The sequence below is a fragment of the Notolabrus celidotus genome, chromosome 8, assembly GCF_009762535.1.
Source record: "Notolabrus celidotus isolate fNotCel1 chromosome 8, fNotCel1.pri, whole genome shotgun sequence".
NCBI lineage: Eukaryota > Metazoa > Chordata > Actinopteri > Labriformes > Labridae > Notolabrus > Notolabrus celidotus.
Window position 1 is genome coordinate 8,950,476 of NC_048279.1, and position 22,880 is coordinate 8,973,355.

Consider the following 22,880-nt stretch of genomic DNA (forward strand, 5'->3'; position numbering starts at 1 on the left):
TATATCCAACACACAGAGATAATTTTCTCTGTTATTAGATCGTTTTTAACCCTTAGAAGTAAGAGACTTACTGCGTCTTTCTCCGGGCTACAAACTTTGACCCACAGTATGTGATCCAACAGCCAGTCGACGGGTTTGTCTTTGTGAAACATCAGGAAGAACTCTGCGATCATCGGGAGGTCACTGATTCGAAACATTTTGCCTGGAGGATAAAACAGACAAACGCAGACACAGTTATCAGTACACATACAATGACACTGAGGGCTTGATGTACGGAATGAGTATTTTAATACTTTAAACACAGACCTATGAACCCGAGCTGGGAGAACTCCAGGTAGAGCCATTCTTTGGAAGCTTCCTGGTTGGCGAAGCTCTTCATGAAGCTGAGGTAGTCTGCCTTTGCAATGACATCGTCCTCCAACTAAAGAAAACATAAACTCTCTTTAGCTCCTTTCAGTGAGTGACTACTCTCTGGTTTGGGTTCAATAAGAGACAAACAACAAGCGTTTGCACCATTTCTATTAATGATGTGTTTGCCTGCACTGTGACATCTTCTCCTGCCACAGTTTGAGTTTTTATTTGCGTCTGTAGTTCCTGATCCTGTTTGAACACGGAGCTCATGATGTGCTCAGCCGTGCCTCTGTTAGCTTAAACACATTGTCCTGTAGAGTAAACTAAAGAATTTAATGATGTGATAAGAGTATGATCGTAGGAACAGTGGGTAACAGTAGTTACAGTGACGTACAGAGAGTTATTTGTTCCTCAGAGGCTGCAATTTAAAGGTGACATATAACGCTTTTTTCATCAATATATATTGGTCTAGGGGTCCCCAAAACATGTCTTTAAAGTTTATGCTCAAAAAAACACTTTGAAATCAGATTTTGGTCTGCCTGAAAAGCCCTCTTCTTCAGTCCTCCTCAGAACACTCTGTTTTCTCTCTGACCACGCCCCCTCAGGAAATGGATGTGCCTCGGCTGTCCAGCACGTTGATCTAATGTTTACATGTTGGCTGAATATACACGGCTGCTCAGAGATCGCGTTACTTCAACCCTCTGAATCTGATCCAGAATCTGATCCTGACGGAAAGGCGCCTGTAGCAGGACCTTTCTGAACCATTGGTCACAGATTTAGTGTTTCTTGTTGTTTTATTTATCAGTATGTCGACGTGTGTCTTGGTACACAGCTACGAATATGTAGCTATGTGGCTATGCTAACTAGCGCTAGCACTTATCCATGATAAATAAAAATCATCCACTAGATCTTCAAATCTGCAGACGTGGGGAGTAAAACCGACCTCTACCAGAAAGGCAGCAGGACCTCTCTGAAGGATTGGTCACAGATTTTGTGTTTCTTGTTGTTTTATTTATCAGTATGTCGACGTGTGTCTTGGTACACAGCTACAGCTATGAACATGTAGCTATGTGGCTATGCTAATTAGCGCTAGCACCTATCCATGACAAATAAAAATCATCCACTAGATCTTCAAATCTGCAGACGTGGGGAGTAAAACCGACCTCTGCCAGAAAGGCAGCAGGACCTTTTCTGAAGGATTGGTCACAGATTCTGTGTTACTTGTTGTTTTATTTGTCAGTATGTAGACGTGTGTCTTGGTACACAGCTGCAGCTACGATATGTGGCTATGCTAACTAGCGCTAGCACTTATCTGTCATAAATAAAAATCATCCACTAGATCTTCAAATCTGCAGATGTGGGGAGTAAAACCGACCTTTGTGTTTATTAAGACAGCCTACAACTAGAATGCCTCCCTCCTAAGCTCCTTGTTAGCACACATTTGTGCAGGTAATGAAAAACGGAGAAGTTGAGTTGTATTTTATACAGTATATGGGCTGAACAAGCTCCGAGCTCTGACTCCGTGACAGACCGGATATTGTTGTTACGTAACAAAAACACGGAAGTCTGAAACGGCTCGTTTCACACACATTTACCGAAAGGTGTAGAAATCAGAACAGAGGCAGAATGGATTATTTTCATTCTGGGGGGGTTTGTAGACATGCCAGGGAAACATATTTCAGGTAGAGAACCATTAAAAAGTCGATTTTGCATGATATGTCACCTTTAAACCCAAGCAGCAACCTCCGGTCTCAAAATATAAAGCCAATGCTAAGTGTTATAAACTGCAGATCATGGAGTGTCAGCTTGAGGCTGACTGCAGAATCACCAGAAACCACAAACACAAACATCCAAAAAAGCCTTTACAGCAGAAATAAACATGTTTACAGCCTGGTTCCAAAAATGGCTTTGGTCTGAAGAGCTAATTTCTCTATCGGCACCCACTGTAGGGGAGAGTGGGGTAAGATGAGCCAATTTTTACTTATGTTGCTCTCTAGGCTAGAAATAAATAGACAGAAGTACACTTAAAACATATAATATATTTCAGGATGTTTCCTATCAATTGCAATTGTAAAAATGCTTCTAGTACAAAGAACCCTGAAAATATGACTTCCCAAAAAAAAGTGTAACTGTGGCTCAACTTGCCCCAGGTTAGGGGTAAGTTGATCCAAGTCAGTGGGTAAGTTGAGCCATCATGAGGTAAATTGACCTTCTGATTTTTTTAGTTTAAACCTGAGCCATCTCGACCTAAAACAATATAATTCATACTATCAAGATATAAGTTAGCCTTTGCAGACTTTCAGAATCATGTAATTTCATGCACACCCTACCTGCTAAACCCTTTTCGTTCCAGTTATTGGGTACAGGAATGTTGTTCCTCTCTGCTAGTTCTAATGCCAGTTCACAGCATTTCTTTGGAGTAAGGCCGTGGAACTGCTCAGCTAGCTTTTTTAGGTGGTCTGCTAGATCCTTCTCCACCTCCTTTGTGAAGACCCTCTTTGCTTCTGCTGTTCCACTGTACCTTACTGATTTTACTTCCTTTACCTCCTTCTTTTTTATGTATCTCCGCAGGGTTGACCTGTCAACATTTCGGTCTTTAGCCACTGATCTGATGGATTTTCCACCCTTGACATCAGCTGCTGCTCTCTCCATCTCTTCAAGGGGTGTTGAGCCCCAGTTGGTCTTTCTTTTGTAGCTCCTTGGCATGATAGCTTTTCTAAAATGTTTAAAACCAAATCAGGTGTGTCATTCTACACTGAAATACAGTTTTATGCTTCAGAGACTTTACTTAACTTCAGTGCATGGTGGCGAGGTAAATTGAACCAGTGGCTCAATTTACCCCACAGCATATGGCTCATTTTGCCCCATAGACGCCATTTTGGAAAAAACAGCCTAGCTAAGCCATTTGGGCTAATCTTTAGCTAAATGCTTCACTTGGTTTTATACGTTAGCAAATCCCCAACATGCATAGTATGCATTTTTAGACCTATATACATTTGCTTTGAAATAATATTCACTATAGCTGACATGCAGAAAATTTACTTCGACTAGTAAAAACATGTTTTTTGTGAAAAAAAATACCAACCAATTGTCCCATGTGCTTCTCTTGAACAGTGCCAGGTACAAATGATGGGTGCTTCCTGAATTTATGGTCACATGACAACAAATGTACACAGTTGCCTAGAAACAAGGGGTGGGTCAACTTACCCACTGGCTCATCTTACCCCACTCTCCCCTACGGGGGTAAATTTATTTATAACGCAACAGTTCAGAATATATTAAGATTACGAGTTTTGCCCATTTAAGGATGTGACTGACTTGACTGACAGCCGGGAACACTGTAGCTGTTGGCGAGGAGGCTCAAACCCCGCCTCTTTACCACATAGCTCAACAGAAGTTAAGTTGGGTTCAACATTTCCAACATGGCTCCCACCGACGATTGGCTTCAAAACAGCGCTTCAGGAACAGATGGGTGATGTCATGGATACCATGCCATTATTTTAAAAGTCTATGTTTAAAACTAAGATTTTTTTCTGGATTTTTTTTGTTTTTTGGCCTTAAAAAAAAAAAACTCAAAGTGTTTGTAGTTTAATAAAACTTTAGGTTAAATAAATCACAATAGGAATATTATTTGAGCGGTGTACCAATCAGCCAGCTGGTGGCCGAAATTGTCTGAATCTCAGCCTGCAGCCGTTACTAGTGATCAGCCGGTCCTCTGAAATACATCTGATCCTGTACCAATAAAGACATCCTGAATAAAGGCTGTTTAAATCTTTGTAAAGGTTAACTTAATGCAGAAAAGGCAATAATTTTAATAGTTGATTCCATAAAATAATTTCCAATTATAAAGACACCTGCATCATGAGTTATGGTGTCAGAACACACAGGAATACTATTAATACAGGATTTGACAGTCATGACAGTCAAGATTCATGATTCATTTTTAACGTAATACTAAAGACAAGCTATAATACTATCCGGATTTGTTGTCATATGTAGTTTTTAAAGAAAAAAAAGCAAAGACAGCAGGTCAGACCTCGAAAACAATACAATTCAGGATTGCCCAATGAAATTGCAGTCCTTGCATCGCTCATGTTTTGTGTTTTAAAACAGATTTCAATTCATTGTAAATTAAGTCAAGCTGTTGTCATTGAAGTTCGAAGATGATGGATGGATGGATATGGGAAATAAAGTTGAGATTGCTTTAAGTCGTATTGTACTCAAAACAAAGTGTAGATGATAAAGATGCAATGATGAGAAAAAAAGTATAAACATCAAAACTGAGAGTGGAGAATACAGTGAAAGTCAGACTCAGTTTTAGCTCTAGGTATAAAATAAATTGTAGACATTGTGACTTCATTCAAAAATGTGGATTAATGATACAATTCCTCTTAGTTTTTATTGTGCTGCCTTTCTCTTCTGCTCACCGTGTCAGGATTCTAGTTCACATAACCCCCTGCTTACTGTACTCAACCTCAAGGCTGCAGATTTAGATGCAAGTCATTTAGATGTAATCACAGCATCCATCGTCCATAGATATGAATCCTTTTTGTGTAGAATATTTTGAGCATCATCTGTCCCTGCGTTCTCATGTCACTTAACTTACAAGCAGCTCCAAACCAACTGCCTATAGAGGGATTAATAAAGTGATTTGAATTGGATTGACCTTTGACCCCTACCTGAACATAATATGTGCCTTTGTCCTGAGCGTAGAGCATGAGGAAGCTGAAGTCCAGGTTCTGCTTTGTTCGCCACCTATGACCAAAGACAAAGAAAACCCACACAGGTCTTTAACTTCAATGAAACAGGGCCAAAGTCTCAGTGACCTCAACCTATGGTCTCTGAAGTTTTGTGACGGCCATGATGGAAAGATCAACTTAACACAGACAGATGAGGTGGAGTTGACCTGTTAGTCAAATCCATTCCCCTAATTCTGCAAATAAATGCATAACTCCGAGCATTAGTAATGATTCTAGGCTATGGTGTTAAATGGTGTATGTTATTTTGAAGGGGAGATCTAAAGAGGAGCTAGCCACCTGCACAAAAATTGGAGCATCCTGTGAAGTTATAACTTCTGTAGTTACCATAACCCTCACATGGTCTAAGTTACCTGCTGATGCTCATAAAGTTAAATTAATTTTTGTAAACTTAAGTTTTTTCTTGTAAATTTACGTCTTTCTTCTCATTACTTTACAACTTTAATCTTGGAAATTTAAAAGTGCATTTTTTCTATCTCTACATTACCCTTGCGCTCATCTTAAGCTGTAACACCTAATTCTCCCCCATTGGTGGATCAATGAAGTCCCCCTTGTCTTACCTGATCTAACTGACTGATCTCTTTGTTAACAGTCTAATCAGCAACTTTAGAAGCAGCCCTGTGTTCGGCTAAAAGGAGAGGTGGAATTCACCCCTCCAGATATGCTCTCATTCATCTGTTTCTGGAGAGTCTCAGTTTCACTTTAAATAGGAAGTCGCACAGAGGCTTCCCTGTGGCTTACTTCAGTGGTGTGAAAACAAACAAAAATATGTTTCTTGGGATTTTCTTGTAATTAACAGGTCATTTCACTTCAATTGCTGAAATAACATCATGATGCTAATTTTTTAAAGTGAAAAGTCAAGCTTTGTCAGGTCTGTCCTCGAGAGGAGAAGAAAACTACTTTTTTAATGTTTGTTAAGTTGTTACATCACTACTGATGGGAACCATTATGGTGGATTGTATTCTGTAGGATTTTGCTCTAAAGCCTGGTGATGGCTGATTGGTCGATACTCAGACTACAAACAGAAACCAGAACGCTCTCCATACTAAAACCCAAACCACTTTCTACATTTGTAGAATCTGTAAATAGAGATTAACATTGTGTTAGCTCCCCCAGTATATAGACATGTATTTTACGAACAATATACAACATTATAAATTCAAGAGTTCTAGCATTTAAAATTGATAGTAACAGAAACTGTAGACATACTTGACTCTGTCCTTTGAGTCTCCTAATGTCGACCTGATGCTGGTGAAGTTAGGGTAGTAATACTGCGAAGGAGAGATGACCTCCAACAATCCGGACTGCACCTCTCTGGAAAAACTACAAAAGCAGAAGTTAATTAAAGATTTGACCTACAAATCCAATGACTGAACATACATAATCAGCTTTTAAGTCATAATGGACTAAAGTATCACAGCTCAACTTTCTTCATGACTTTATGAAAACATGTCTCATAGTTTTGGGTCAGAGAGAAGGAAAGTGAAATAAAGGAAATAAACTCCAAGACATCTTTTTACTGTCAGGAAACCAAACAGAAACCATTGTTTTATAGCTGATGTTGAGCATACTTCTGTACGCTGTTTACAACATGTTCTGCATTACACAGATCTGAAACACTTAGGTGGGATTCACAGTTTGAATCTAAACCATCATGCAATAAAAGGTAAGTGTGTGCAGCACCTTTCATACACAGAGGACACTCAAAATATTCTACATAAAAAGGATTCATAGCAAGATGATGGACGCTGTGATTACATCTAATTGACTTGCATCTAAATCTACAGCCTTGAGGTTGAGTACAGTAAGCAGGGGGCTATGTGAATCAGAATCCTGGCAGGGTGAGCTGGACCCTACATAACCCAGCTACCAGCTAAAGACATGAACAAGTTGACACAAAATATTGATTTAAAGATGATTTTATTCATGTAAAAATTATTTATGTATAAAGAATGTTCTTTTAAGTCCCTCTGATTCTTCTGCTGTTATCACTACTGCCTATGAGTTGCTTTGAAGTGATCAGCAACTTAGAGATGCTCTCAAGAGCGTTAACAGGCAGAGGTGAAATGTGCCAAACTCCTTTCCAGTTTTTGTTTGTTCTTTTGATATAACGTGACCTGGTTGTCCCTGGAGTTGCTTTTCTTTTTTTTAAAGTTATATTTTGGGCCTTTTTTGCCTTCATGATAGGACAGCTGAAGAGAGACAGGAAACGTGGGGAGTAGAGAGTTGGGGAAGACATGCAGCACATGGTCGCAACCGGGAGTCGAACTGGCGACTACTGCGACGAGGACTATAGCCTCTGTGGGGCGCTATTAGACCGCTAGGCCACCCCATCCCTGCCATTGCTTTTACTGTTAAACATTCATCACTGTTGTTTTGGGGTTTTGACCAATCAGAATCAAGTATTCATCGCAGCCTGTCAATGAATAGGATTGATAGGTCTGTCAGCTGAGAGGTAACTTATAGTGAGCAGGTGGTTATGCATTATCATTTTCACAGTCTCTGAGATTAATTACTGACTATTTTTCAGACAGGCCCAGACCCAGAATATGTACACAGTATGTAGACACTAGCCAAATAATCACTCTAAACCAAATTCAGGTGTGGTCTTTGTTTTTTCAAGACTTTATTTTAAATAAACTTCACCCCGCTCTGTGTACCTAAAGTCGTGCTGTTAGGTTTTTGTTATTTGAGCTGCTGGTTATTAAAGCTTAAGGTGGTATCATCACATCTCACCAGACACTGATAACTATCGAGGCATGAACAAAGCACCACGATCAAAAGATGAGGTTCTACAGCTGCAGATATTTCAGCGATGAAACAGAAACTCTGCTTTGTGCCCAAAAGCTTTCAACTTCTGACATCAGTCTGATCCGGGAAGCTTTTCTTTACAGATTGTTTTACAAACTGACTTTTTCATGTAACTGATTTACCATGTACACAAAACCTCAACCACAGGATGTGATGAAACGAAAACCAAGAAGTACCTGAGAAACGGAAACCTCCAAAGTTGTTTAGTATTTAAAGATACATTTTGGGGAAGTTGATCATGATGTGACGACACTTCTAAAGCTTAGGAAAATGTCTACATGTGACTAAAAGTGAAACCCAATACAGGGCGAGGAGGTAAAACCAGGTGAATCTGTGACGTCTGAATCATTGAGATGAGGAGGGCTGGGACGCCGTCTCAATTGCAGCACTGTTTTGTGATGCAGGATAATAATAAGTCTGGGGTAAGTTTACATAAATAAGAAGAGAAATAAGATCATTTTTCACCTGAATGCACCTCTTTCATAACTTTTTTCAGTATAGACACACAAAGCAAAGCTCAGGAAAGAAAGGAAACCACAGCAAACCGCTGTGGTAATAAAAGGGAAACTGCCACTTGGAGGAAAATCTAGCAGCACTCACTTCTCAGAGATGATGTTTGCTACCCCCCTGACGTAGTTCGAGTCCGTCTGTAAAGAGGAAAAAAAAGAGAGTGAGTCAGTGAGGGAGGGGATTTCTGACGTGGTTAGTTATTATCAGACAGGGGATCTCAGATGAAAGTGCTCGACAATGAAAAGCCAGACCTTGTTTAACCAGATCCAGACAAAACAGGGCGATACCAAGTCTGCTTACTGTAGGTCTGCACTATGAAGCCAGTTCAACTGGAGCTTCAGGCTCTACAGAGCTCAGATCAAATGAAGCTAAATTCCCCCCTCCACATATGTCTGTGAAGAAACACCATCATTCCTTGGTTCATTACATCCTCCAGAGTGGCTGCCATGCATCTGCTTCTGGAAAGTCTCTTTGTTAACCCAGGATTCTGCTTCAGGCTCTGTGCAGGATTATATGGAAGGGGGTGTCTGATGCATGCTCCAGAAAGTTGCTGAATGCAATGAAAGTCTTCATGCAGGAAGACAGTTTGAACATTTTTCCCTCTTGAAGGCTCCCAAAAACAGTTTAACAGGGGGCGACGGTTTATCGGCCTGACTGATTATTGAGGCTGATACGGGAGCCTGGGTGCCCCTGACATGCAGAGAGAGAACATATTATTTTGAAATGAACCTTTAATTTTGTCTTTTTGACATTTACTTAAGTGACATTTTGACTGCAAGACGTATACTTGTATCAGAGTATTTTTACACTGTGGTACTGGTTAATACATACATGAACTGTAAAAGGTGTACAGTTTTAAGAGATAAAAACTCATTGTGATTGCTGTTGGACATATTCATCAATAGCAATTAGTGATGAAGTAGTCAGGTGTGACACAAACAGGGCTGAAGTCTAATTCGTGCACAGGGCTTAAATCATTCGTAAGTCTCAGCGTTATGAGGTTGCACCCAGGCATACACTCGGCTGAAGCACTTGGCCCCTATACTGGACGGCTAAATTAACACCCCCCTCCTTGAACTGTGTATGGATGAAAACCTCTGCTGCTCCCAGCTGCATGAGGCTGACAAGTGCCCAGTTTGCTGACCTGTTAACTGGGATCAGTACCAGCCTTTATATGGGTGTACGTTACCTCAGCTACAAAGATGATGATGAGTATATCTTTCTTCTGTGATGCAGTCAGGCTGTAGAGCAGAGAGTTGAGTGTACTGACCAGGTAACTCTGCTTCTCACGCTTCACTGTAGGGATGCCCATCACGATGGACACTGAGGAAAGACACACAAACACACAACAAACAAACACAGGTCATAATAAATCAAGAAGCAGAGGAGCAATGAACGCCTCTGTAAGCTCTCAGGAGCAACTCTTGGCAGATTTAACACCAGAAGACCACAAAACTTTGATGAATGCAGAGTCTTCTCCTGTTCTTCTACAGTGGTGTTACATCCTTCAATAAGCCTGCTTTGAGAGTAAATCTATATTCTTCAACTAAATATGGAAAAAAAGCAAGTCATGAGGGATTCATCCAACAGACACTGTGTCTGTTTTATGGAGGTGCATGTCCGGGTGCTCCGTACCTCCTCTGCGTCCCTGTCCAAGCACAATGTTGGGTGTGAGGCTCTCTGGATGTCGTCTAAGATGAGGCATGTAGACATAAATGTTGGGCTGCAGGATGGCCTGTGCATCGAAATCGTTCTTCGTCTGTCTCCTCATTTTTGTCACTGGGAGGGAGAGAAGAGAATGAATTTTGTATCTGCGAGAACAACTTATTTGTGAATTAGCAGCAACTATTAAACTCATTATAAAGCGTATTGACCACATTCAAATGTTTAAGGACAGAGTTGACCCATAAAAGTTAAGACATCATGAACCACAACACCAAGCCTGACCTGGGATCTTTGGTGTATTTTTCTATGCCTTGTTCCTCTCTCTCTATTTGCTGTAAGAGATTCTTAAAATACCCCAAAATACTACAAATAATTGTGTTAATCACAATCTTTCTAATTTGTAAAACTATGGTTTCGTTAAACTTTGCAACTTTTTGCTTCTGTGTTGATGTTTGGGATTTCAGGTTCAACCTTAAGCTAACTGCTAGAGCTTAAACTTTCACATCTAAAGGAAAAGGGGAGGACTTTGAATGCCCAGAAGGAATTTTGTAAATTTTGTAAATACAGTATTGTCTTCGTTTTTTTAAATTATTAAATGACTCATAAAAAAATATGATTGTTTTATGATTATTATCCATGACATAAGCTGTTATGAGGCAACATTAGCACTCAACACTGCAAAGAAAACCTAAGTTGTTTAGTATATTTGTCCAAACAAGGTGAATAAAAATACAGAAATTCTGCTCCCAACTAGGCCCAACGTTGCAATATTACAACATATCCCTAAAAACTTACTAAAACATCAAATTTTAAAGACCCTTTAATTTCTGCATCAGAGTCCCCCTTCAAAAACATATGAGCGCTGAAACATTTTTTTTCTCAAGTATTTCTATATCTGGGTCTTACAGGGTTAAATGATTTATAGTTTATGGTTCAAAAAATAAAGAGGGTGAGGTCCGGATCAGAAATCTCTGAAGCTGCAAACAGTTATACACACAACTCAAGACTGTTTGACTACAGATGTGTTTGGATTGATATATTTAGTCACTGGTCACATCAGTTATCTATAATGAGAGATTCTTTTTCAGGACAGTATGGACCACTCCTGTGTTGTGTGGGGTAAAAATCGCTGGTGTTAAAAAAGACTCTTATTACCTAAAGTAAAGCTGTCTCCCTGTGATGATGTGTTTTCAATAAGGTAAGAAATTTTTAACAACAATCTAGTAAATAAATTATAACCATTATTTTTTCATATCTAATAGTAATTTAGATCAGATACATGAAAAAATAAAAAAGGTCAAAGTACAAAATAAAGTACAACAATACTTTTAATAATGTGTCTCATTCAGAGATAAGTCCTGTTCTTACTCCGGATCAGGAGAGACTGGTCAATGCTGCTCTGTCTCCTGCTGGTCTTAGATTTGTCCCTATCCGTACCTGTGGAGATGCTGGTGGTGTTGTTGGTGGTGTTGTTGGCGGTGTGATGGGTGTTGTTGGCAGCCTTGGACATGTTCTTCAGCTCTTCCAGCATGTTGCTGAGATCCTTTCTGACCTGCCCACCTAGCTGCTCGGCCACCAACAGCCGCTCGTACAGGGTCCGCAGGTCCAGCTGGAGTGCTGATCCTGGAGACAAACGTGAATATGGTTAAGCACAATTCGCACATTGACCGGCACCGACTTTTTCAGCTATCTGAGGGGTCACTTTTGGTAGGTACTGACCCCTGCAGACCAGGAACACCCTACAATAGCTAAGGACAAAATGTTTACCTGCTGTCTAAAAAAATCCCGCCCACTGACAGGTGTTGTTGTAAAGAGATTATCAGTGATATTCAACATGAGGAATAAGATCAATCTACAGCTAACATGCATGATGCCTGTTAGCTATGAATCCAAAAATCAAACACAGTGTCTCTGAGTTCTCCGTCAGGTTTAGCCTGCCTTCTCTCTTTTCAACAGACACATGTTTTCTTATTTCCTTGATTCCTAACAACGAACACTGAAGGAAGAATAATAAAGTGTTTGAATAAATCTACAGCAGAAGAAGGCAGACAGAGCAACAGAGCAACACTCAGGGTGTGTCAGCAGCTTAGTCTCTGTACTTTGACTGAAAGAGTCCGCTGTGGTCTGACAGTTTAAGATTTCTTCTTCGATAGAAAGAAAAAGGAAGTTACAGACGGAGCTTTAAACTTATCAGAGTTAGACAGTCTTGTGACCACAGCACATTAAAAAGACAAGAATGAGGAAGCAGCATGACAGATTACTTTTTACTTCAGTGCTCAATACAAACGTAGAGCAATATGAGTCAATGCAGCACATCTATGAGCATCTCCATGAGTTTTACAACATAACCCTCAAGAGCTCAGTATTTCAAAATAATTGAGAAATTCAACGACTTCTTTGTTGTTCGCTGTGAGAACATGTCTGTCAGTGATTTAGTTTTTATTAGAGGGGTGGTGAACTGTGTCAAAGCATTTCTGATCTCCTTATCTGAATTAAACATTTTGATGTCTTGAACATATCCAAACTTTGTGATTGTGAAGAACATAAAACTGTAAAGGGGTGCAGCTTGAAACTTGAAACATTGTGTCTGTCGTTTCATGAAGCTGCAGAATTTACTGAGGTTGAGCTTTCACAGTTTTCAAAAGTCATTCTCACTGCATCATTTTAATTTGAGTTCTTACTGTTGCATGTCTCTTTTCTACGGAGCCCCTAAAGTGACATGTGCAGAAATTTTTTTTTGGAAAGGATCTCGTGCAGACGACAAAAAAAAAATCTGCACGTCACTTTAGGGGCTCCGTACTTTTCTCTTTAGCAAATCATAACAAAATGATTCTAATGTTTACTGTTTCACCAAACTGTTGAGTAATGTTTTTATTTATGCAACATCCCACAAGGGAGTGATCTTCTTTTGAGTATCAGCAGGTGATTTTGTCACATGCATGAGGCAGCAGGCAGAGTCCCAGCTAGCAGTGAATGTTCTCACCACATTGGCTAACATCCCAACATAAGTTCTGATTATGTTTCAAGACAAGGTTTTGAGTGTAATATTCAAAGAGCATGTTTTACATGATGTTTATCTATTTAAATAATGTTCCTTTTCTGTTAACTATTAATGGGATAAAAACATTTTGTCTTTAACATTCAGATAATGTTTTGATAATATTCTTTAGGTAGAAGATTATCGAATGTTTTCTATAAAATGTTCCCATAACGTTATTTAATAACAAAGAAGCAACATTCTCAAAGCAACAAGTAAAAAATGTTTTTTTAGGATGTTTCTGACGCCTCATATCACTAAATCTTTCAAGAATATTCTGGTGATATTTCATTAGAACAAAGACAGAATGTTTTATCTTTAACATTCAGAGGATGTTTTGACAACATTCTTTGCGTCACAGATTATTGAATGTTTTTAGAGCACCTTATCTGAGAACATTTTGTGAACATAAAGAAAACATCCGGCTGAGAACGTTTCAAGAACTTTAGGGCATAATATTCGAGCACTGTTGTAACATTTTATGGAGGTTTCTACCAAACATTTTATTAATGTTTTTAGAGAATTTTATCCAAGAACATTCTTTGACACAAAGTAAACTTCCTGCTAAAAACATTACAGTAACATTCTCTGTAACATTCTCTGTAACATTATTAGAATAAAAAAATGATAGCTAGGGTGCCAGGTGTGGATATCCAGAGCATTATCAAAATGTTAGATAGCACATAAAATGTAATATATCTAAAAAAAAAAAGCAGCACCTGATAATTAGTTTTAGTTTATTTATGTTTATTTATGCAGTACTACATGAGAAGGAAAGCTGTTACACTGAATATCAGCACGCTGTGATCTGGTCGTATGCATGAAGCTGCAGAGGTCATTCATGGACCTCACTTTCCCAACAGGACAGAACAGACGCAACTTCAATACCTGTTTAAATAGAAGTCATATTTAATTAAATTAAGATTTAATCTTTGACTATTTATGTTCAATCTGTCACTAAAATACACTTGCCTTGAACAGCTTCAGTGGGATATAAGGACCATGTTTACAGACATGATCCCTAATGTAATACACTTTAGTTACTTTTTAGAAAGAGCAATCCATTACTTTACTTAGTTATTCACTGCTAGTCACATAACTTGTACAATGCTCAAAAATATCACCTGAGACGCGCTGTCACTTAGATGCCAATTAACAATAAACTGAAATCTTATACGTCATCATCAGCACAAATCCTCATTACTTTTTCAACTGGAATAGCATTTTGTGTTAAAATCTGGATCGTATCATAATTCTGTAAAATGACAATACAGTTTAGGTGAACGTCAAACTTCCCCTTGTCTTTATAAGTATCAGACTTTATACGATTTAAAGTGTCATCACATTAAAGTGATGACACTTTAAATAATCCAGAATAGGAAATTGGACATTCATCCAGGAAGTACCAGACATTAATCCTTTAATGAAATAACTACCCCATTAGACAGTTTCATGACAAACCGGTTCATAAGAAAACTCCAGAATACAAATAACATGTTTGTCACTCTAAATGTTCTGGGGAAGGACTCTCAAAGGCATTTGAAGGCATAATAAACGGAAAACTCGTGAAACCATGATCATTTCTCTCACAATAATCGTACCACCAAAATTTTCTTAGCTTATCTTAAGGAAGTCAAACCTAAACACTGATGTTGGTGTAAGTTGTTGGCGTAAGCTCTATTTAGAATTTTTTCAGCGCTTTACTTTGTCATCAGAAAGCTAATTTGTTTTGCACTAATAAGCCGATGCAACACACACGTGTTCGTCCACTCAGAAGGAAGCTCATGAGGAAAACCAGAAAAACTGAAATTTCAAAATAAGTTTTCAGCTTTCACTGTTTTCTTATTGCATAATGACACAACCCATGGTCAACATGATATGTTTCCCTACACTGCAGTGTTAGCTGTTGGAGGAGAAGACTGAGCTGAAGATACAGACTCTACAGACATTTCTGTGTCTGCACCATAATGTTCAGACTTTGTTGCTTAAAATGATCTCAAACTGAGATGTAAACATGTCAGAAATCACAATGTATCAGTGTGATGGGATACAATCAAGGTGACTAGCACATCACAGACTTGAACAGCTGAAAAGTGCACAGTACACTGCAGGTGTAGGAGCATGTGTGTGCTGCCTCCACAAATAGTGCAAAAAAAGATTTTTTCTGATGGCACAAAGAAGTGCTGAAAAATGTACAAATATTCTTACACTTACACCAACATTCATGTTTGGATTTAACTTTCTTTAAATGAGATAAATTCTGTGACAGAGATGACCCCACCTGCAAAGCCAGTTCCTCAAAAAAGGGGCAGGGCTGACTGGAATCTCGTGTTGGTATTACACTCACCATTGACAAGTATCTCAAACGACCCCACTGAAAGAATCTGAACTATCCCGTTCATAACTAAAACTGCTGTTGCAACAGTAAACATGTTGATGGAGGAAACCTCAGACACCTGTCAAATGAAACGTTTCCATGTATCACTTTACACTGCAAAAACTCAAATCTTACTGAGTGTCTCATTAAAAATATGGAATAACACTGGATATGAGCCACATCGACCTGGCAGGTCCAGATAGAGATATTCTGTCAAAATATTTCAATTCAACAATAAAGACTGACTTGACTGTGATGAGTTAAACTGGCTGCCAGCGCAGCACACAAATCTTTCTTATCCAGTTTCTTGAAACAAAGATGCAATACGCCTTATCAAGATCAATTAAGTCCTTTTATTTGGCTTGTGGTATCTTGAAATAAGATGTATATCTCCTCTGTCAGGGAAAGTAACTTAAATTAAATAAAAAGAGGTACTTTGCCAACAGACTGATACACTCAGAAAGATTCGAGTTTTTGCTGTGTATATTCATTTAAACATCAAAGATAATTTTTCAACTATTGTGTCTCTAATGAGGAAGTGATGTTGTTATTCTGCTTCTTCATATTAGATACTAAACTTGGTAAGCTTGTGTCTGAATTAAGGTCAGCCAATCAAATATTGCTTTTAAAAAGCAGCCAAACAGAAGGATTAGCCAATCGATCCTCAATAAACTTTTTTTTTTTAGAACTACAACAAAAGACTACATTATCTTTAATTTAAGAAAGGTCTAGATCTAACATTTTCTGATTGGTTCACACTCAGATAAAACAGAATTCATACACACATTCATAACCACCATTCACAAATCTCTCTTCTCCCTCTCAAAAACAAATCTTTTTTTCTCTTTTTGTCTTTATCCTCTCTTTCTATTTGTTTGTTCTTGTCAATCTAATTTAGTAATCGTTATTCTACCTTAACAGTTAATTCTTCTTTTGTTTTGTTTGTGATCGTCTTTTATAGTCTAACCTTTTTGTTTAATGTAGCTATATTCTAAACCTGAAAACTTTATTTGATTATTTCCTTTCAGACACAACTTTTGCTTTTCTTTTATGTTCTGTTTAATGTCTAGCACTTTTATATCTTCGCACTATCGCATTAATTAAAGTTTGTCAGAAAACTCGAGAGACAGCTTACCTCCATTGTTAGGAACTAATTTTATCCAGCTGATGGACACAAAGCACACGAAAGCCAGCAGAAATCCGAATCTGACGGGGTAACACCTCATTTCACTTCATTTCTCTCACACAGTCCGCTTTGGTCCGCCGCAGGTGCGCTCCCAGCGGGCCAACAGGTGGCTGTGAGCGGCTCAGGTGCAGCGCAGGTAATGTGATGTTACTCTGAAGACTGACGATCCAGACTCTCTCCTCACGTTATACACAGACAACACAAAAGCATGTCTGCGCTCACTATTTTCCGCCTCAGAGGTCCGCAGGTCTGACACACGATGACAGCTCTAGGCATCATTTGAGATGAACAGAAAGGTGTTATCCTCATTATCGGGAAACAGCGACCCCTGTCGGCTGTTTAAGAAAGGTGTGCATGGCCATATGACCAGGAAGGAAAACTAAAGGGAAAACATTTTTATGATACCATAAAATTATTTAAAGCAGCATACTCTCAGAGAGGGACAAGGAATTGGCTTTTAAAATTAAAAACCAGAAGGCAAGGCAAGGCAAATTTATTTATAAAGCACCATTCATATAAAGAGCAATTCAAAGTGCTTTACAGAGTTAAAAACAAAATCCAGAACAGTAACAATCAACAGCAAGCAACATCACAGCAAACACTTCAAACATCTACATTTTATATGCGGCCAGTTATGTTTGGTCTACTCTCTCTGTCTCTCAATTCAATTCAGTTTTGCTTTATTGGCATGAACAAAGAGATGTTATTGCCAAAGCACATAAATTCATACAATACATTATATATATTCATAACACACTACACTCATCACATATACATTAATCACACACCTTATCATTACATATTATATTCATCACATACATATCAACCATATAGTACATATATTACAGTTTCTATACACATCAATGAACGATTACCCATACAGCATATCTCAATGTCCTCACCCGATGCAGCACGCTCACAAAACCCCCACCCAAAATCAAACACCATGGGATGGTGCGTCCCTCAGGCTGTGACAGGCAGACACATATTTAGCAGCCAGAGGAGCTGCTGACCCTTCCCCCAGGTGAACTGACAGTTTCTCTTCTGGGGTTAATGTTGGGAAGTTTGTTACTATTGTAGTAATTTCCCTGTAGTGGGAATCTCTTAGTAAAGAGAACTTGCTGCAGTGGAGGAGGAAGTGCATCTCTGTCTCTATGTCCCCTGTAGAGCAGTGAGCACAAAGACGCTCCTCTCTGGGCAGCCATGTCTGTCTGTGTCTCCCTGTCTCTACAGCTAGCTGGTGGTCACTCAGCCTGTATTTGGTCAGGATACGTCTTTGTTTTGTATCTCTGACACTGAACAGATATTCAGATCATTTATAATCACGGTTTAGGGTCAAATAACAATTAATTCTACTTTGGGTCTTTGTTTGGTTTCTCCAGTATGCTAAATACAGATCTTTGGAGTGCTTCATGATGAGTTTAATTTGGTTGTGTTTTGGATCAGTGCTGACTGGAGTCTGGCTGATTAGCTTCCTCACCAGCTGACTAAGGGGACAGTTTTTTTTTTTTTTTTTTTTCAGTTTTCTCTCTCTCTCTCTCTCTCTCTCTCTCTCTCTGTACTTATGTAACTTAACGTACATAGTAAATAGTGTTGGGTCTTATCATTTATTTAAATTAGGAGGGATTATTATAAATAATCAGCCCCCTTCGCTGCTCTGAAGTCCGTAACTTTGAGAGTCTTACTGTCCCACTAGACACAGAATCACAACTGATCTTGTCTTAACCGAAATGAATCCTTTAATTATTCCAGAAAACGATAAACATTCACCACAAAGAAAAAAACTCAATAGTTTTCACCAAACATACACTCCAAATTTTCTGTTGGTATTTAAAGGTTGAGAAATCTGCTCCAAGTAATTTTAAAATGCACAGATAGCTATGTCCCAACATGCAGGCCTGCTGGTCGTACCTGAAGTCTCTAAAAGTAGTATGGGGGGTAGAACCTTCAGTTATCAGGCCCCTCTCCTTTGGAATCATCTTCCAGTCAGGGTCTGGGAGGCAGACACCCTCTCTACTTTTAAGATTAGGCTTCAAACTTTCCTTTTTGATAAAGCTTATAGTTAGAGCTTGCTCAGGCTTGGATCAGCTCTAATAGGCTTAGACTGCCGGGGGAACTGGCGTACTGACACACTGGGATCCCATCTCACCCCCTTCGCCCCAACCCCCCCATCCCTTACTTTAACTCTCCCTGTCCCATTAAAGTTACTAACCATAGACCTTTCTGGAGTCCCTGAGCTCCCTTTTCTCATATGGCTCCTCTGAGCTGACGTAGACAGCCTCCTGCTGTGGGCGTTCCAGACTCCAGCTCATACGGATGTGCTGGACTTCAGCAGACTTTAATCACAGCACTTTGACTGTTTTCTCAGAATAAAAAAAAGTATATATATGGCACCTTAACTTTTTTTTCAGTGGCCCTAATCCTCTTCCGTAGATATCTCCTTTAAATTTCCATCCACATTTTCTTTGAAGTTGAGGTATTATTGCTTTGAATTGCAGAACCCTTCCCCTTAGACCCACTTTACAACACTTTCAAAATAATAATAATAATAATAATAATAATAATAATAATAATAATAATAATAATAATAATGATGATAAAAAACTTTATTTATAAAGCACTTTTCTTAACAAAGTTACAAAGTGCTTCACAGCAAAAAATGCAGAAAATTAAAAAGCAGATAAAAACAGGGCAGACAGAAAAAGAAAAGAAAGAAAACATGAAAACAAATATAGGCTATTTAGTATGCATATAGCTTCAACGTTGGACCAGTCTCTCATTTTAGAGTAAAAGTATTAGTTAAAAACTGTAATGATAATAACGGTTATTAGTGCTTTTCATGACTTGCCAGCAGAGAGTTTCTCATCAAATCCTCTCTGTTCCATTTGTTATACTTAATGTTTGTAAATTATTTAACTTAACTCAACTCTTAACTCACCTTTATTCATATAGCACCTTTCATTCATTCAGAAAGCAGCCCAAAGTGCTTCACAAAAGAACAAAGGGAAAAAGAAAACAACAGTAATAGGTAAAAGTGTAAAGGAAAGGGATACAAAATACTCAAAACGAAAACCATGACAATAAAATCAATTAAATCAAATCAGAGATGTATCAGAACAAAATAAAATGAAATAATTATACTAAAATTAATAAAGTAAAATCTGATAAATACCAGAAAAATAGATATAAAAATAAACATCATAAGATAGAATAAAATAAAACAAATCAAAATTATGTTAAAACAATGCTCATAATGTTAATAATAGTTAACACGAAAAGTATCATGGTGTTGTTTGAAGCTATTTCTAACCTGACGTAGATTTTCTAACATCATAAAAAGCCTGAGTTGGGATGGCATGTCTGTTTGTTTGATGACATTGACATTTTAATCAGCTTTGTCCATTCATTAAGAGCGACACTGATGGGAATAGACCGGTTCCGTGTTTAGGACGCTGATGTTTGTCATCATTCATACAATTATATCAGAGTTTTAGTAGTAATTAAACATGACATACGCTTGTCCTACACGAGTATTAATATAGTAGTACGCATCGCACTTAGCAACTGGGGATGTAGCTCAGTGGTAGAGCGCATGCTTTGCATGTATGAGGCCCCGGGTTCAATCCCCGGCATCTCCACTTTTTCATTAATTTATTTTTTTGTCGAATTTTGCTGCTGAGTCGAAAATCATCACCGAGAAGTGAAACTCTCGCAAAGGCGACGAATTTAAATGTTTTCGATAACACGGTAAAAGCATGTTGAGGCACACTTCCACATTACATTTAGCCTGTTTTCAGGAGCATATGAATCAAATAATGCATTTTAGGACATAACCACTTACACTCCATTCGCATTGACAGTGCATGTCTTGATACTCTGTGATACATTTTTTACTTATGAATCCAGAACGAGCATATTAGACTGACCATCATATTCCCAGTCCGTGTCGTCCCAGTGCGGCCAGGATTATGACTGTACGCATGCGCAAGGCTGCCTGTAGGACACCTCGCTAGGAAGCACTATTTTCTGCGCTTTAATTCAGGAAATCAAACAAATCAAAGACCTACTATTTAGTAAATGTTTGGCCTGCATATAGCTGCATTAGCTATACCCTGCAAAGTTGTTTTAACAGACCGCATAACTACCGGATATATACAGGAAACTGCTTCAGTTGACCTTATTTTAAAACCACTGGAACACATTTAATGTTGGGTCGTTAGTATGGGCAACACTGACTCCCCAGGGTCCACGTTTTCGGACGAGACCGGTAAATACCCTTCAAAATAAAAGCAGAGGCGGATAAAAGTAACAGATGGATGTATAGTAATGATTTTTTGAAACGTTAAATCATAAAGCATTACAAAAATAGAGCCCAGACATAATCTAATTATATCTGTGACTGAGTAATTCAAGCTGTTTTAGGAAATTGATATCCTCTAAAACAGGGGTTCTCAAACTTTTTTGGCTTGTGTACCCCCTTTCAAAGGCAATTTCAGCCAAGTACCCCCTTGTATGGCCGAGAAAATGTTTCAGGAAATAATATGGGAAAATAACAGGAATAAACGTATGCATGTGGTTCCCAAACTTTTCTGTGGGGCCCCCCTTTGTGGGTAAAAAAAAATTCCGTGAAACATAGAAATAAAAATTAAATGCTGTTGATAAAGTTTTATATAATCAGATTTTTTTATTTTTTTATTTATTGTGATGCAACTTTTTTTTTTTTTCCACATTTGTCACGTACCCCTTCCAGTACTCCCACGTACCCCTGTTTAAGAATCACTGCTCTAAAACAAGACCTTTTGGTTGATGCTGTCATGCCAGTATTTAAATTACTGCCCTTTCCCACAAACCATGACGTTTGTTTATTTGTATCACAGGAACTCTGTGGAAAGCACTTTGCTTTTTAAAGGTTAATAAAAAAAGAAAAACATTACATGTCTTGATAGATTCAACTAATTTTGCATATGAAGCTTCTGGGTTTTTTTTAACCTAAATTAATTTGAACAAGTACTTCTGTTTACATGGAGTAAAATGATATAAATAGTGATAATAAATAGGAAACAATAAGTTCCTTTCTTGGCACAAATACTCTATTGAACATACATAATGAATATATGTGATCTAAATCTCTAGATGACGTTTGGTTAAACAGTCTTGTCTAGTTTCATAGTAAGTTATTTTCATCTGAGCATAAATTAATCTTTTAGATAACACAGCAGCTCCATGCCCATCTTCACTGTTCTCTCAATCTGACACCCACATTAGTCACCTCAGTGTAACACTGCTCTCTTTGTGGACTCCTCTCCCCCAGCTGAGGCTCCTCTGGTGGTTTACCACCATCAGATCACCCATCACCACAGGTCAGCTCCGTCAGACCAGCACCAGTGCTGTCCATTGTCAACAACATTTTTTGCAGTGCACAGGCTACTCGTCGTATGCTAATATCACTCAGCTGAGTCCCTGCAAAAATTTTAAACTGAATTGGAAGGAATGGAAGAGGAGATGGAAATAATAAAGGAATATTTATTTGAAAATAAACTGGTGGAATAAAAAAGCAGAAAAAGGCAATCCCTGCCAGGCAGCTCTGTGGTGTTGTGGATATGACTGCTGCCTGACAATTGTATGGTTTGGGGTTCAAGTCCATAGGGAGCGTAGAAGGCTGGGGCAGGGAGTGTGGAAGGGAAGAAGAAGGAAGAGGCAAGGAGGAGCCGGACAAAAGCCATTGTAGTTTGGGAAAATCCCCACAAAAAGGTGAAAAAGCAGGTGAGAAAAGTGCAGGATGAAAAAGGGACCCTCTGTGTAAGGTGGTGTAAAGTGGTTTTGGGTTCAAAACTCAGTAATGGCTTCAAATGTGAGATGAAAATGAAACAGTTTCCTACCAATGTGGTTGAGCTGTGCTTTTAAACAACTACAACAAATTGGTGAAATGAAAAGACAGAAAAAAGGCAATCACTGCTAGTCAGCTGTGTGGTGTTGTGGATATGACCGCTGCCTTTCATTGGACAACACTGTCCTCACACTTAAATAATAAATGTTCTTTTGAAGTACAATATCCAAATGGTGGAGTGAAAAGACCTACCAAAATAAGTTCATCAAAGCAGACCTGTGGTGTTGAGGATAGGCCTGCTACCTTTCACTCGGATGGTTCTGGGTTCAAAACCCTTTATGTGTTGCAAATGTGAGATG

At 38.6% G+C, this 22,880-nt stretch overlaps 1 protein-coding gene and 1 non-coding gene across 2 annotated transcripts in view; one reads left to right on the forward strand and one right to left on the reverse strand.

Moving 5' to 3' along the window:
- Window positions 1–16,972, reverse strand: part of zgc:154054 (uncharacterized protein LOC777616 homolog) — a 36,399-nt gene extending 19,427 nt beyond the window's left edge. The window contains exons 1-9 of the mRNA XM_034689648.1: window positions 16,644–16,972; window positions 11,532–11,717; window positions 10,065–10,208; window positions 9,619–9,752; window positions 8,520–8,566; window positions 6,318–6,431; window positions 5,031–5,106; window positions 307–421; window positions 72–202 (exon numbers count right to left, since the gene is read on the reverse strand). Coding sequence (XP_034545539.1) covers window positions 72–202; window positions 307–421; window positions 5,031–5,106; window positions 6,318–6,431; window positions 8,520–8,566; window positions 9,619–9,752; window positions 10,065–10,208; window positions 11,532–11,717; window positions 16,644–16,734 — 1,038 coding nt within the window. The 5' untranslated portion in view covers window positions 16,735–16,972. The remainder of the gene's footprint in view (window positions 1–71; window positions 203–306; window positions 422–5,030; window positions 5,107–6,317; window positions 6,432–8,519; window positions 8,567–9,618; window positions 9,753–10,064; window positions 10,209–11,531; window positions 11,718–16,643) is intronic.
- Window positions 16,973–20,260: 3,288 nt separating this feature from the next.
- On the forward strand, window positions 20,261–20,332 carry trnaa-ugc. The gene has a single exon. It is a non-coding gene; the product is annotated as a tRNA-Ala (tRNA).
- Window positions 20,333–22,880: the final 2,548 nt, after the last annotated feature.